Source organism: Cynocephalus volans, chromosome 6 (genome assembly GCF_027409185.1).
Source record: "Cynocephalus volans isolate mCynVol1 chromosome 6, mCynVol1.pri, whole genome shotgun sequence".
Classification (NCBI taxonomy): domain Eukaryota; kingdom Metazoa; phylum Chordata; class Mammalia; order Dermoptera; family Cynocephalidae; genus Cynocephalus; species Cynocephalus volans.
Window position 1 is genome coordinate 46,832,811 of NC_084465.1, and position 17,015 is coordinate 46,849,825.

Genomic DNA, 17,015 nt, shown 5'->3' on the forward strand with positions numbered 1-17,015 from the left:
GCCAGCCAGCAGTTCAATTTGGGCAATCACCATCTTTGTAGGACAATGTCTGTACTAGTACTTAAGCATCTTTTTGAATTTTTTCTTATCAGATGTGTTTAGTTAGATGGGAAATGTGAATGCTGAGCCTATTTATGACAAGGCTGTAAATCATTAAACATACTAAAAACGAGGACTCCTTAACTTCATTCAAATGCTCAAGAGACTTATGCCACATGGTTCTTGGTTCAGTTTTGAGGAAAAAGCACACGAAGACCATGTGTGAATTGATAGAAATATATTGCCAAAGAGTTTGTAATGATTTTTAAAACACTTTTACCTGTCTCAGAATGCAAAGTCCCTATAGCATTTTATTCTTCGTTCAGACTTCTGCAGATTTGAGGTCTGGACATGTTCTCAGGAATGTATTATAGCAGCAGAACATAGTGGCTAGAAGCATGTTCTCTGGAGCCAGACAGACATGGGTCAAACTCCAGCTTTTGGGCAAGTTCTTTACCCTCTTTGGGTATAAGTTTATTCCTAATGCCTACCTCAAAGGATTGTTGTGAAGACTAAATGAGATTATGTCCTCAGCACACTGCCTAGAAGATAGTAAGGGTCCAAAAGTATTAGCTGTCACTGTTATTACCATTGTCTTCATCATCATCATCATCATCATGGCTGTGCTGTGTGTACAGGAGGGGAAATGGCCTACACTTGTGCTTCACTTGGGTCTGGTTATAATGCAGCTCAAGACCCTCTAACTAGTGAGGCACAGGGGGCTCCTGGGGAATGGCTACTGACCTTCGATTTACATTCCAGATAATGTACTTCCACTTCTTATTTGATTCCTTAAAACATATTTCCATACATTTTATAAAATTCCTCTTCACACTTGATTTGAAGCATTTCATGTTTCTCACTATACTTTGTATGGAGACAAAGAGATGCCATTTTTGCAACATACAGCAGATCCTGGGATACGTGGAGCTATGCTTATTTCCACATGCAGAGATCACACACATCTCACCCAACCATGTGAAATGTATTCAGAAGAAATTCAGTGCAATTAAAAGCATGATACAGGCATGCGTAGGGAGTCAAAAGAGGAAAACCTTTTACTTTGATTATGGTCAAAAAAGAAAAAGTAAAGGCCTTTTAAAAAAGGATTCATACCAATTTATTTCAACAAATCCGCATGGGCATGTCTGAATAGCCATTGATGCTGCACTTTGTCCCATATGATTGACACTTTTAAGTAATACCAGAAATGCTCATTATTCTGTGGTCTTAGGAGTTTTGCATATTATTACCATTTGAATAGGGGTTTCACGTTTATTTACTCAAACAGAATAGATGAAGGCTTAAAGAATATGTGTACATGTGAATGAGTATTTTCTCTTCAAACTGGCCATGTATGCCAATAATGATTCCACTGATGAAGATATATTTCAAAGTCTTTTTGAAAGTCTAAGCCGTAACAAATATTGATACTTTGAGGGTGGATTTGCTTTCTCAGAAATTTCCATTCAGTACCAACTTTTGTAAATGAGATGAATAATAAATCTAAGTAATATTTTGGGTGCAAACTTAGATGTTACATAAAATAATAAGGCTAATTTTCTCGTATGGACAGATTTCTTGTATGGACCATTTTCTTTTTTAACAGGAGATTTACAAAGCATTTTGAAAAATGGTAGCAGCATTGCAATGACATTTTAGCCTCCAAAAGTGGTTCCTCTGAAGGAAAAATACTCCATTAGATGTATATAGTCTGTTCTGTTTAAAACTAAGTTTTATATTCTTTTCATTGTACTTAACAGTGTACAATCTAACTTATAACAGTAAATTTTTTCATTGGTTTAGGAATATGTTTCTATTGAGAATAAAAAGTCAAAATAATTGTGAACACAAAGCTCAGCAGGGTTTGGTAGCATTTAATGTTATTAGCATTCAGATTTCTCTATTCGACTTTTTAAAAAATTAATGAAGATTTTTCAAAGTTAAGTATTTATAGAATTCCTGAGTGATAACTGACAGATTCCAATTTGGGCCACATGTAAAATATATGAGCGCTCATATACTATGGCAATTTTTCACTGCAACTGACTACACCCATTCTCATCTCCCCTTGACCCATTCCTCCTGACACCATTGATTTGTTTTCCAGCAATGGCAAGCCGGCAGGTGGATATTGCGACGCAGGGCTGGTTCATAGGTCTAATGTGTGCCGTCGCTCTCCTTATCTTAATCTTGCTGATTGTTTGCTTCATCAGAAGAAACAAGGGTGGTAAATATCCAGGTAAGAAAGAAAGATTAAAATTGCTTAATAATGCTGCATAATTTTATCCATTAAACTGAAAAGAAATCATGAGGGTAATCATTCGATTGCAGTAGTATATCTTCCCAAAGCCATTAATTTGGATTTTCTATTCAAACAGTTTTTGATCCCTTTTTATATAATGGCAACCTAAACATTGTCAAGATCATAAGGAATTTTGAGGAGTGAATCTGTTCTCTGAAGGCATTAGTGATCCTGCTTCCTTAGGCTCTATATAAGTTATGGATGCCCAATTGAGGGGAGGGGAGGTGCATGAAGTTTTCCAGAGGAAGTAATGCATGAAACAAATTTTGATATTGTACTGGTTAACATGGCTTTCCGTATAAGGTTAATGGTTTATTCAATTTAGTGAGTCAAATGAATTTATATTTTCTTTACCTGACTGTTTTCCCTTCTGTTACAAGAAAAAAAACCTGTGAAAGAATACATTTACAAAAACAGTTTGTAACCATTAATATAGCTAATAAATAGATGGGTAAAATAGGGGGGAATCTCAGAGACTTAAAAATTATTCCTTCATAAGTCAAGTAAGAGTTAGGTGTTAGCAAATGTCCATTCTATTAGGTTGCTTTGGAATGACTAAAACATCAAAATATATGCATGGCCACATAATGTACGGTTGTCTCTTGCTATCTGTGGGATGTTGGTTCCAAGACCTCCAATGGATACCAAAATCTGCAGATACTCAGGTCCCTGATATGAAATGATGTAGCATTTGCATATAACCTATGCACATCCTCTCATATACTTTAAATCATCTCTAGATTACTCATGATACCTAATTCAATGTAATTGCTAAGTAAATAGTTGTTATATTGTATTGTTTTGGGAAGAATAACAAGGAAAAAAGTCTCTACATGTTCAGTACAGACACAATTGATTTTTTCTCCCAAATATTTTCAACTCATGTTTGGTTGAATCTGTAAATGCAGAAGGCCAATTGTATATGGTTATACAACATCTACCTGTGCATAGAATTAATTTCCACTACTGTATATCTCAAAGAATATGCTTTTCTAAATTTTGAATACAGAAGCACAGAATCAATGGATAATAATGCCATTTTGAAATTTTTAGTTAAAGAAAAGGAAGATGCCCATGCTGATCCTGAGATCCAGCCTATGAAAGAAGATGACGGAACTTTTGGAGAATACAGGTGAGCCTCTGCTTCTCATCCACCTTCCACATCCCTGCCCCCCACACACACTCTACCCAAACACTCTCCTGAGAATAGGACTTGGCTGCCTGGCATTTCATATTTTCCTCAAATAGAAGTTTAGAAACACTTCCATACCTTAACGTTTACACCTCCCTCACGGGTAAAACATTCTCACTTCTCATTAAAAAAATAAATTTCTACTTAGTTATAGGCTTGGAGACAGAGTATCTTCCACTCTGTCATATTTTCCAGGGTCCCTTGCTGTATAGATCGATCTAGCAAAGCTGGAGAATTAAAACAATAAAGATCGTACAAAGCCTGCATTGTAAAGGAAACCATGCTTGTTATTTTCTAAGTGTGCTTTTGTAAAACCAGTGTTAACAGACTTTTTAATCTCAGATTTGAAGCTAGTTTTTCTTAAACAGTACTTATACCCCTGTTCTTGAGTCATGAAATGATACTAGGTTGTTTTAAAAGCTGTTAATTATTAAGAAATATCACAACCATCCAGGCAGGTGTTAACTGATAGGACTTGGATAATACATTCTTGGCTTGAATCCATCATTAAGGAAAAAATTTAACATAACCTATGTAGTAAATTTTTTTAAAATCTCCTCTTTAAGCAATGATATTATTAGCTAGGTGTTATAGGTCTCTTCAAAGAGAGAGAAGTAATTGTTTTAGATATGTTTTTAAAAAGAAAATATATATTTATTTATATAAAAGATTGGGATTCTGGTGTTCCAAAGAGATACTTGTATTTATAAAATGCCCTTTTGCAACTTGTTTTCTTTTTCTTTTAAAAAGCCTCTTGCTTATATAAAACATAATTTTTTAAATATGCAGTGAGACCACATTGAGGCATTTTTGCCAGAAGGAAAGGCTTTTAGGTAAAATAAAATATTTCACTCTTGTGATTGCCAGGTGACATTTGTAGATAAGATATTTGTGCTCATTTTTACCTGTCTCTAGAGCTCACTTTTTGGTATTTTCATGTCAATATCATGAGGAATAAAATAAGCCAAGGATGAGAAATACAGAACTGGTTGATTAAAGATCATATGTTTTCCACAAAGTTGTTTTCATCCCAGTTTCTGTGCAGATGCAAGTGTTTTGCCTTTATGTCTCAGCACCTAAGCTTTTATATTCTGATCTTCTCTTCAACAGAGATGACTATGGCTCCTAAAAATTCTCAGAATTTCTGTATGTCATGGTACAGAAAAATGTCTAGTGAGAGTTGTCTTGATGTGAGATGTTGGCTCTGGGGCTGAAAGTGCATGGAAACCTCGTGCAGCACCTCCACGCAGCTCCCAAAGGGTTTTATAACACATGAGAGCAGCCTACAGATGCCCATAGCCTAGGGCAGCCATGTCTTACACTCGATGAGTAGAAATCGCTGATTTAATTCACTCTTCTACATGTTTTTCCTGTACAGCAGGTGAACTGATAATTGCTACATAACTTCTTATTTTTAAAGTTCTCGTGGCTATAATTCTGCACAGGATATAATGCCACTCCCTTATTTACTGTGATGAAGCTAAATCTCTAATATAGCCTGAAAAAAGTATATATTTGCATGGATTGAAAATAAGCCGTTGCACTTCATACATTCTCCACATGGTGATGGACTCCTGTTCTACATTATCATGAATAAATCTGGCAATGTGCTGCTCACCTCATGGGTCTTGAATATCAACTTGTTACTGTGATGTTAAACCATGACCTGAAGTCATGTGACTTCCTCCGGGAAACTGTGCTAACTCCTCCATTAAAACTTGATCAAAATTGAGTTTTGTGAACAAGCTTGGAATTGAGAGACTGCTTTACTTTCAACTCAGCCATTACCCATGATTTCTTTAGATATGGTACTTCATTTGTGTAGGTCTCGATTTTTCTCATCTATAAAAGGAGACAGTTGTTCAAATATTAGATTGTCTCTGAAGGTTTCTTTTGTAGTCCTATGATTTCTATGCTGTCTGTGAGCTACGATTTTGTTTCCGGAGCAGTACATACATAGCAAGTGTTTGGTTACAGGCCTCATAATCACTGTGTCTGTATCTCCTTGGTCTACTTTGACTCAGTGTGAACTCATACGTGCTGTATTCGTAGAGCATTTTCAAATGCATGTCTTTAGCTTAGGCCTAGAGCTTCTCAGGAGAGAAAGACTTTTCATTTGGGCCTGTTGAGTGCAAGCCTGATTGGTGTGAAGACAAAATCACTTGTCACACATGTAATGGCGTTGATCTGGGAGATGCCAAGGGAAATAAGGTTCTGATGGGTGTCTTCAACTCTGAACACAACTCAGTGATTTTTTTTTTTTTTTATGAAGATGAAGTTCCAATTCTCAACCACCCTTTTTGTTACAGATGTGGCTTTGTCTGTGACTTCTTGACACTACCTCAGAATTATTTCCCTTTGGTTTCTTTTCTATTTAAAGAAATCAGAAAACCTTTATTGTCTTAGATGTTACAATTAATGAAAACGGTTCCAACTGTTTATTACAGTCTTTTTTTTTTTTAATAATGCATTTAAGTGTCATTTTCTTCTCTAAATCACCAGGGTCCTTTCTCTGCTTTGCACCTTCTGGAAGTTTTGAGCTCTGTGTTATTTTATTGATTTTTACTCTCTTTCATTTGAAAATAAATTATTATACGGGTCACACACAGACACATACAAAATTAGGACTATTGCCTAAATTTAAATTAATTCTGTTTATGATTTTCTCATTCTCCAGCCTGAGGATGGAACTGTTTTTACATGGTTGGCTTTAAGCCAGAGGATATTTTACAGTGCAAAGAAGGACGGAATTTCAATGGTGGCCAAATTTGATTTTTTTTCATATGCTATAACCCTGTGCCCTCACTCCAGCACCCACCCCTAAGCAGTTACCCTCTGGTGGAAGCCTGCAGCTTTCTTTGTTTGTTTCTTTAATTATACAGACAGTAGGATCTGCATCCTTACTAGCATATAGAAAAATCAGAGAAACAATACAACCAACTGTGTAAGTATTTTTTTATTCTTTAGATCCATTCTTTTTAAACCAGAATCAACCTGGGTCATAAACCATATGCCCATGGTACTTGAACTTATAACCGATTTCATAAATGGAGGCTCTTGCCATGGTACTCATCATTCATGTAAACATGGCCCTGTCACAAGCATGCTAACCCACACTTATAAGGCTTGAATGATGCTGAGATGTGTCACATTTGTTACATACTTTAGATTTATTCTGCTCATAAACATGAACTGGTTTGTGAGCAGAATAAGTAATGATGGACTTTTAGACAATGGGTCAAAGAAAGTGTTTGGGTCACAAATGTCAATAAAACAGCCACATGGTTTGGCCATGGGAGAGTGGTGACTACAGGAAAATCAAACATAATTATCATAGATTTATCTGCTGTTGCTGAATTTTACTCAGTAGGCATTTAATGGGTGTGTACAACCCTGAACCAAGTACTGTTGCCAGAAAAAAGAAAAAAAAATTGAACTTCCTAAAATTCATTCTTAGTGTAAGAGGAAAATATAGTCCAATGCTTTGTCTGCCATCATAAAATTAAGGAGTGAAATTTTTTAATGTTCGAATTCTGAATACTTTCTAAAATGCCCACTGTCTCCTCTATTGTTATTTTACCATTAATTCGTTCAACTGGTATTTATTGAGCGCCTACTGTATGCCACGCCTTGGAAATATTAAAACCAATAGAACTTGGTCCCACATTGGGCGTTTATAGTCTAGTGAGGGATTCAGGGAAGTAAAAGAACAATTTGATCCAAGTGTGGGAAGTGCTGTGGAAGGGATGCAACTGAGGTACCAAAGGAGCAGAGCAGGAAGTGGAAGCCAAATGGGCAGTGCAGACGGAGGATGGTGTAGGAAGTCATCCCAGAGGAAGTAATGCAGGACCGAGTTTTGATATAGTGATGTGAACATTTCTTTCCACTGCACAAGGATCTTTATTCTTGAATATAAGTATCAGGAATATGTTTTGTAGCTGTCTTTACTATAGTATAACTTATTTTGAAATTCATAGAATCTTGGACATTCTGGGCTAAGACTTAACATCTGATACCTCCTGTCCTTAAAAGTTCTTATAAAAACATGGATGGATTTTTATGTGTTTTGTAAAACTTTGAATACTATGTAGCTAAATACATATATGACATAAATCGTCTTCTATAACTTTTTAATTCCTCTCATTTGGGAAACTATCTTTTCACACTTAAACTTGACAAAGCAACTTCCCTTGGCACAATGTCAAAAACAGTTTATTTACTATTTCATTATAAAAATTCATTCTGCATTGAAAAAAGGTGAGCACTAATACAGGGCTTCACACAGACCTGTAATCATTCATCACATCTGGAAAGTTCTGTGTGTGTGTGTGCACGCACGCATGTGTGTGTGTGTGTTGTGTGTGTTGCACAAGGTATTTCTTATGAAAAAAAAACTCTGAGGTGGGGGCTGGAGTGTAGAGAAGAGGAGTGATGGGGTCGGATACTTACATTTGCTGGCACAAACCATGTACCAGGCACTGTGCTTGTGCCTTATAATAATAATGATAATTTTTTTCTTACTTAACCAGATTCTAATTATTAAAGTACAATATTATATCACACCACTTTTTAAAAATCACTCTTAAAATGATATTGCTGCCTTTGAGCAGCTTTCCCAGAAAGACTCTGGACAGAGTATCCCACTTTCTTCCTTCTCTTCTTTCAAGCACAGCCTGTGTGGTGCAGATTCTCACCCTCCACGGCCATTGAGCTGGAATGAATGGATGCTTCCAGGGATCCCCTTCTTGGCTGGTCATTATTCATAACTGATAAGATTTTGTATATAAAAACCCAAATGAATCTACAAATATTAGAATTGATAAGAGAGTTAGCAATATTGCTCATCCAAAATTAGCATTAAAGTCAGTTATATTTCTGTGATATCAGCAAGAATTGGAAAGTTTTTAAACAAGTCTAGTTATGATATCACCAAATATGATGTAGGAATAAAGGCAACAAAAAGATTTTCCACCAGTTTCAAAGCCCTGTATTTCATTCCATTGGTCAATTTGTCTATCTTTGCACAAAAACTATGCTGTTTTAATAATATACCCTTAATAAGTCTTGATGTCTGCTGGGTCAAGTCCTCCAACTTCGTTATTCTTCTTCAAGAGTTTTTTTAGATATTCCTCCCCCCTTTCATTTACATATTGATCTTAGAATCAACTCAACAAGTTCCACATAAAAACCTGCTGGACTGTTATTGGAAATAAATTGAATATAAAGGGCAACATAGGAAAGGTTGACATGTTTACCATATTTGAGTCTTCCATCCATAGATATGATATATCTCTTCATTTATTTAGATCTTCTTTAATAACTCTGAATAAACATTTTATTTTCTTTACAGAGGTCTTACATATATTTTTATTGGATTTGTTCTTATATACTTTATGCTTTTGTAGTATCATAAGTGGAATAATTTTTTAAATTTTATTTTCCAATTGTTTGGAAAAGCATGAGTAAAATTGACTTTCATGCTAATATTGCATTAAGCAACATTACTAAACTTTCTTTTTATTCTAATACTTGCCTGTACATTCTTCTGGATTTTCTACGTACATAATTATATCAGTTATGAATAATGAAACTTACTTTTGTCTATTCTTTTTCTCATGACATGGCTTAGTACTTTCAATGCAGTTTTGATGTGGTGATAGCAGCCATCCCTGCTATTATTTCTGATGTCAAACAGAAAGCTTTCAACATTCACACTCACCGTCAAGAATGACATTCACCCTAGGTTTCTTATAAATACCCTTAATCAGGTTTATGAAGATACTTTATACCTTCCTAGTGTATTAACATTTTTATTATAAACATGTGTTGAATTTTGTCATATACCTTTTTCTGAATCTCAGATGATCATAAGATATTTTTATTTTCTTCTGCTAAAATGGTGTTATATGAATTGATGTTTTAATGCTAAAAATAATCTTGCATTCCTTGAAAAAAACCCAAACTGGATATGATGTATTATCTTTTTAGAAGATTGATAAATTCAATTTGCCTATGATTTGTTTGGAGTTTTCTCATCTATGTTCATGAATGAAGTTAGCCTGTAATTTGACTTTCTCAAAGTGTTCTCATTGGTTTTGGATGATTACAGGAGTAGTTTCTCTGACATGGCCAAACTTCAAGATGTTCAAAACTGAACCACTGATCTTCCACCCCAAACATGCTCCATTCCACAGGAAGGGTAATTCCAAGCTTCCTGTTGCTCAAACCAAAATACTTGATGTCGTCTTTTTCTCTGTTATTCCATATCCAATCCATCAGAAAATCCTGTTGGTGCTACTTTCATTTTGTACCACCTCCCATGTTCCATTCTGGTCCAAGTTATAATTAGTCATCTCACACCTGGATTATTGCAATGGTCTCCTCTGTCTCTCTAGAGCAGGGGCTGGTAAACTTTTTCTGTAAAGAGCCCAATAGTAAATATTTCAGATTTCATGGGCCACGTGGTCTGTGCTACAGCTCTGCAGGTCTGCTGTTGCAGCACAAAAGCAGCCATAGACAATACATAACAAATGGGCATAGCCCGGGTTTGCTGTAATTTACCACCCCCCATCCTCTAGGGTAGGCTATCTCAACACTGATGACAGAACAATGCTTTTAAAATGTAAGTTAGATCATGTCACTCATCTTTTGAAAACCCTTCAGTGGCTTTCCATCTCACTCAGAGTTAAAAGCTGAATCCTTACAACATCCTGCAAGGCCTCTATCTAGTCCTGCCACCTCTTTTACCTTAACCCCTACTAATCTCTTTCTCTCTCGTTTGCTTATTCAGTTCCAGCCATACCAAGCTCCTTATTGTTCCTAGAACATGCTGGACTTACTCCCACCTCAGGGCATTTGCACTGCTTGTTACTCCCGCCACATTATCTCTCCCTCCAGCTATCCATCTGGCTAACTCAGCTCTCTTAAGTCTTTGCTCAGATGTCGCTTCTTATTGAGGCCTTCCCTGGACATCCTATTTAAACGTCAACCCTCCATCTACTCCTCTGATACCTTCCATCCTCTTTGCTCAGCTCTATATTTCCCATAGCACTAATTACCTGACATAATATATATCTAATTTTTAAAATTATGTTGATTGTTAATTGTCTGTCTTCCCCCACTAGAATCAGGGTTTTAGTCTATTTTGTTTGTTGCTATATCTCTAATGCCTAGAACACTATCTGTCTTAGAGTAGGCACTCAATAAACATTTATTGGATGAAGCGATGAGTGAATAGATAGCTGGATCAAAGAAATACCACGGACTAGAATTTCCTGTAGTGTTTTCTTTGGGACACTAATTTTACAAAGCAAAATAAGAATAATAGTTGGAATCCACATGACAAAATTCTGCCCATTATTGAACTCTTCAGCGGAATTAACAGTCCTACCAAGTCATAAGCAATATTTCACAGTAAATATTCAAGCAAAGCTTAGAAGTTAATGATCACATCCCAAAGATGTTGTGCAAGCTATTTTTGTAACAGGATGGACAGTGAATGCTGTGTCCTCTGAAATGCCTCAAACACAGGCCACCCAAGGCTCTGTGACACCATTGTTTATTGTTTATTAGCAGTGGTGATAATATAGTTTATTTCATTTATGTCAAAAACTTGTATATTATTAAAACAGGTAATTTTCAATAGCATATGCCAGTGTAATATTGCTAGCATTATTTCCCAGACTTGACATTTTCTTCTTGGATAAAAATTGGAACCCCTCATAGAAGTTACTGGCAAAAGAGCCAAGATATTTGTGTATCTTGCAATATTTGTATCTTGGCTAGAAAGAGAAGTCACTCTCTAAAACAGAAGGAGCAATAAAGTCTTAGCACAAATTGCTGGATGAAATGCTACAGCTAAGGCGACCTCTTTTTTAATTAGGCTTTTTATTTTTTACTAATATTGTGTATGTTTTCTATTTCACTTTGTATTTTTTATTCTTTGAAAGAAAACAAAATATTGGATTCTGCCATTGCCTTTTTTCTACTTTTTTCCCCAAATATTACCTCATAAGAAATAGGTCGATGTGCATACCTAGATACATGACCATATGGGTAAGTATAAAACATAATGATTACTCTTCTACTTCCAGAAATTGTGCTTAGGGGTTCAACAGAGAAATAAGCAAAAATAATAATAATAGTCCTGTAAAACCTTACTAAAGTCCACTCTTCAGATTTCCATCTGACGTGGATAGGCCACAAAACACACATGAGATGGGGGAGTAGGCAGGTTAAGAAGAGTTCAAGAAGTGTTTGCTTTTACATGTTTGGAATCGTTCACACTGTTCAGAGTATACTGGCATGCCATTAATAATACAAATGTAGTGCTTTTGAGTTAAAATGTGTCTGTCTAAATTAATAAATCTTTACCCATTATCTAAAATTCTTACAGAAAAATATGTATATATACCGTGTACTATCAGTATAAGGATTTTGCTTTTCTTCTTAGGCTATTTTCATTTGTTTCTTCTGCATCCTTTTAATGGGATTTATAGGTCTCTTGAAAGGTAAGGTTGAAGTTTACAAGTCTGGCCTGCACTTGATAACAAAATCATTTGAAATCAGAATTTTGCGTCTCCTTCTGGATCAGGAATTTAAAAAATCCATATTTCACACTTAACCAAAATCATGTTCCATTCATATCCAAGGAATCAGAGATGTTACGCAGTTTAACATACTAACTCCTCTACTTGCCATAAGCTTTTGCCCCCTTTTGAATTCAAAATAGTGATGATTTTCAACTTCTCTCAATTCTTCCTTTTTTAATGTTTGTGGTTATTTCTGGATTGCTTTCAAATCAGGAGTCAGAACCTGTCATTGAAATTAACATGCACAATCGAAAGCCATCCACTCTACTGAAGACTTCATGATTCAACCATTTCTGCACCTGATTTTCATTCCAGCCATATCTTAGTCATTGGAGTCACCCTGACAATTATATTTCTAGACAAGCTCAGGACTCCAAATGCTTTATTACAATCTGCATGCGTGATCTTTAAAAGTTAAACATGTTACCTAAATGCCAGTCTTGATGAAAGTGTTTTCTCTTTTTTTCAGTGACGCGGAAGACCACAAGCCTTTGAAAAAAGGAAGTCGAACACCTTCAGACAGGACTGTGAAAAAAGAAGACAGCGATGACAGCCTAGTTGACTACGGAGAGGGGGTGAATGGCCAATTCAATGAGGATGGCTCCTTTATTGGACAATACAGTGGTAAGAAAGAGAAAGAACCAGCTGAAGGAAATGAAAGCTCAGAAGCACCTTCTCCTGTCAACGCCATGAATTCCTTTGTGTAATTTTTAAGCTCTTTGCCAATATTCCATTTCTCTAGAACGTTTATGTTAAGCACTTGTTTTTCAGCCCTCATACTATGAACATATAGGCAGAAAGTATTTTTCTGATGTATGTTAATATTATGAGAATAGTTCGAGCAAGAACATAACTCAGTCAATATGTTAACGATATGTTGATGTGAACTAGAGTGCAAAGTGCATACTTTTTCATTCAAAATGGGTATTCTTAATTTCCTCAGAACTGGTCAAAATAATACAGTATCATCAACAGATCATTTTATTTCCTCTTCAGGAGAAAGTTCAATATGATGCATGAAAAATGCTACACATTTAAAAGACATACCTATGTATGTTATTAAAAAATGGTTTGATACTTTGTTTCTACTCTCCTCAGCTGAAACCCTGAGTATGAATTCCGTTCTCATTGTCAAGAGTGTTACTGTAGTATTCTCTAGAACTTCAATGTCTTTGTGGACATTGTCGTGAAATTGGTGACTCTATGTCTAGCTGTCGTTAGTCTTTTTGGGAGACTGTTAGGAACACTATGTACAGTATATACTTGCTAAATGAGTTAATTATGACAGTTGCACTTGCTGATGCTTACTGAGACTCTGTCACCTGCTCTTTGCTCCTGTTATTTCGTAGGCTTCTTAATCTTGCAGGTATTATGGCAGCACATTGTTCTACTTCTTACATCATCTCTATGGTCAGTTGTTTTTAGGCATAAACAATGTGTATTACAATGCATTTCGGTACTTGTGCCATACTGAAAGAATCGAAAACGCATCTCTCAAATTAAATTTCAAAAATTAGGTCAGAAAACACAGGGCGAGACACATGCAGTGCCTTCAGACAATAAGCATTCCATAACATACTGCATTCTGTGTCAGCTGGTACAGGCAACTCTGAGTCCTAGATTACTGTCATTGTCTAAAAGTAACTTTTAAAAAGCAGAGGTAATGAAAACTGCAATGCTGAAAAAAAGGAAATGTGAAAAGGAAAATAATAAAACATTATTTTAAGAAGCATTTCCCCAGAAGCATAAAAAGAAAAGCTTCATCACCAACTGGAGCACATGATGATTTTGTGGTCTTTTATGGTTTCTGTTAAAACAAGTTACATTCAGTAAGAAAGATGTCAACATGGTAGAAAATTAATTTTAAAAACAGAAAGTTTTTCTACAACTAAAAGGATACAACAGCATGCCAACAGTAACACATTATTCTTTAAGACTTTACCTATGTGAGCTTTTGAAACTCTCTGCAGCATTAAGCGATGTGTATGCAAATTGCTATGGACACATTTCAGAATCTAAGAAATCTAACAAGTGCTTAAAAGGCCAGCAGTCAAAGGGATTACATCTGCAGTTAAAAAAATAAATATATATATATTCTATCATATTCATAAACAATATCTATCAAATGGTTTACCTCCAAATATGAAAATCTATAACAACCTATGGTTGAAGGAATGCTCAGTTTCATTTGCCAATAAATTGGTTTCTCATAACTTGCATCAAGTTTAATTTTAAGTAAAGCTTTTTATATGTAGATATTTTGTTGAATTTGTAAATACACTTAAAGTGTAGATGCTGTATGCTTATAGGTGTTACATACAAATAAACATGCAAACAATGTTTATGTTGTACTGTATAAGAAGTAAGCTAATTAATGCAATGCATAGGATTTGGAAAGCATCTACTTAAATACCTTTTGGGTTTTTCCCCCCTTTTTGCTGTGAAACTGAAATAGTAAACTTTTCTACATATTGACAGCAGGTTTCTAGATGAAACCTTCAGAGCTTTGCCTACAGGGCACAGTAGGCCTAGTCACCTGGCATCTTAGGTATGTGTAGGTAAAGCATAGTTTGAAGTAATCCCAGATAAAGATGGCCCTAAATACTTTCATGTCTCCATATTCACTTTTCACAGATAAACCTGTCTACTGGAAATACAAAAAAGACAAAACAGGCTTGCCTTGGCATCAGAGAGCACAGAGATAAAAATTGCTTTAAATTTGCCAATGTTTTGGGAGAACAATAAAAATAGAATTTTTATTCTTCTGTCATGGTAGATTCTAAATTTATCTGTGCATGAAGGGGTCACTTCTGTAATAGTGCAACAGATTTTGTATTAAAAATTAAATGGGGTTTTAAAAGTCCCTCTCTTCTCTCTTTTGTAATTTATCATGTTCCTAGTGGAGTGTGAATATTCATCCAGGTAATGATATATGTAACGGTACAGGCAAATGTGATTGGATTTCCATCAAAAAAGTAACTATTAAACAGTCTTGATCTCTTTGTGATTTTGAACTTTTTCAAACATACTCTTTTAAAATAATGCAAATTTTGATTTTTACTTTTAAAAAGCTATCTGATGCAGAGAAAATTAAACATAAAACTGAACATAATATAAAGCAGAGCCAATAAAATAGGGCATATCAAAAAATTTTTATGAAAAGCAGGAATAGATATTGCCAGGCTTTTGAGAAAAGGCCCAAGAAATCAGGCACTCCTTCTTTCCCGAATCCTGGTTCCTGGGCACCTGCCGTCAGTCATGACCCCTCTCTTCTGCGTCTGCCTTCCTCAGCCACAAGCAACTTAGATTTTCTCACTCTTCTGCTTGATGAGTCAGTTTGGACTGTCACAAGCGTTATGTGTATGTCATCCACTCCCTTCTCTCCACCCTCTTCGTTCTAATTGCCTCAAACCTGTCCAGTTCTGCCAACAGCCAAGTCTTGGCCTGGCCCAAGTTCCACCACCTGTCCCCTACTCACCTGTCCTCTGGGCCCAGCTTCACACTCATGAGACCCACTGGCTCAGAGCTCTCCTCCCCACAGAGTTATTTGGATAACAACATGTTGTTTATATGTGAACTGTAAATACATGTATGGCACTTAGTACTTCCACCATGGAGGGCATGTCTGTCACTCACTTTAAAACAGCAATTCAGGGCCTCCCGAGACCCTCCACCTCAGGGGTCTGATTCACAGACAACAGCCGTGGTCCATATCATCAGGCATGGATGGCTCTGTTTGGCAACCGGGGCTGGCAAAACGTAAGCCTGACCACGAAAAGCATTGATCTGTTGAGGGTATAAACTATCTTGGTCAGATATTTGCTAATGGTCCTGATTTACATTCCTGGAAATGGCTTGTGGAGTCAAGAGAACCGAGAATTCTCCTCACCCAAATTAAGCAAATCTCTCCTACTTGTGAGATTTTTCTACGTATCACCACCAGAGGGCTCCTTTTCTTTATTCAGCGTGAAAGAAACGTGTCTGCAGGAAAAAGCAGCCCGTAGAAACAGTGCAAACCACTTTGGAAGTCAGATTGTGGTCTGATCATGCAGATGATGATGGCCTGCCGCAACAGGGGAGAATGGGATTTGCAGCTTTTTCTAACACATTCACAGCTTCTGGGGAGTAAGCATGTGTCACTGCGAACTTTGTTAATCTTCCTCTTATTGACTGCTGCCGGGTGGCTGGGTGGCTTCAGGGGGGAAAGAGGTAGGAGCAACGTGCCTCGTGGGTCCCACCAGGCATCCCTATCACTGCAGCAAGTTGGTGGGGAGGAGAGAAGGGTACGTCCTTAAAATGGCTTCCCCCTCTTTCTCCAAAGTATGCTACTTAGCCCCCAATGGTTTGATATTCTGTGATTGTACAGCACAGAAAAGCACAGTTTAAGCGTGGACAGTTCTTATTTTCACTGAAAAAAAAAAAAAAAAAACAGGAGGAGAGAAATGGGAGAAGAGTATTTCTATTAAATAAATAAATAGATAAACTTCTAAGATGATGAGTAGTTATATAAGCCAAGGCACAGATGAGGTTGCCTGGAGAGAGAATGCAGGAAAGAGGCCTGAGGACTACACCTTATTAAGAAACTCCCAAATAAGATGGACAGGAAAAGGAAGACGGACCTCTAAAGGAGACAAGTAAAGGAGCCAGAGACGCTGGGAGGAAGGAAAGAGGATGTGTTGCCTTGGAAGCCGGTGAAAGAGACCTCAGCAAGAACAGAGATTGGTTTACGGTAGCACATAACACTGAAAAAAGCAAGCAAAGTAAGGACTGGGAAATATTCCTTGAATCGGAAGACGTGGAAGTCATGAGGCCTGAGTAAAAACTTTTGAGTGGTCATGGATTCGGGCGAGACAGAGTGAGGACAAGATGTGGGCGTGGAGACCATGGG

The 17,015-nt window shown here is 36.5% G+C and overlaps 1 protein-coding gene across 33 annotated transcripts in view; it reads left to right on the forward strand.

Annotated features, from left to right (window-relative positions):
• Positions 1 to 12,861, forward strand: part of NRCAM (neuronal cell adhesion molecule) — a 68,035-nt gene extending 55,174 nt beyond the window's left edge. For 29 of the 33 annotated variants that reach the window (XM_063100207.1, XM_063100223.1, XM_063100209.1 and 26 more), the window contains 3 exons: positions 2,150 to 2,281; positions 3,398 to 3,476; positions 12,597 to 12,861. In XM_063100207.1, the coding sequence (XP_062956277.1) occupies positions 2,150 to 2,281; positions 3,398 to 3,476; positions 12,597 to 12,834 (449 nt within the window). In that variant the 3' untranslated portion in view covers positions 12,835 to 12,861. The other 4 variants (XM_063100226.1, XM_063100238.1, XM_063100241.1 and 1 more) reach the window with 2 other exon arrangements.
• The last annotated feature ends 4,154 nt before the right edge of the window (positions 12,862 to 17,015 follow it).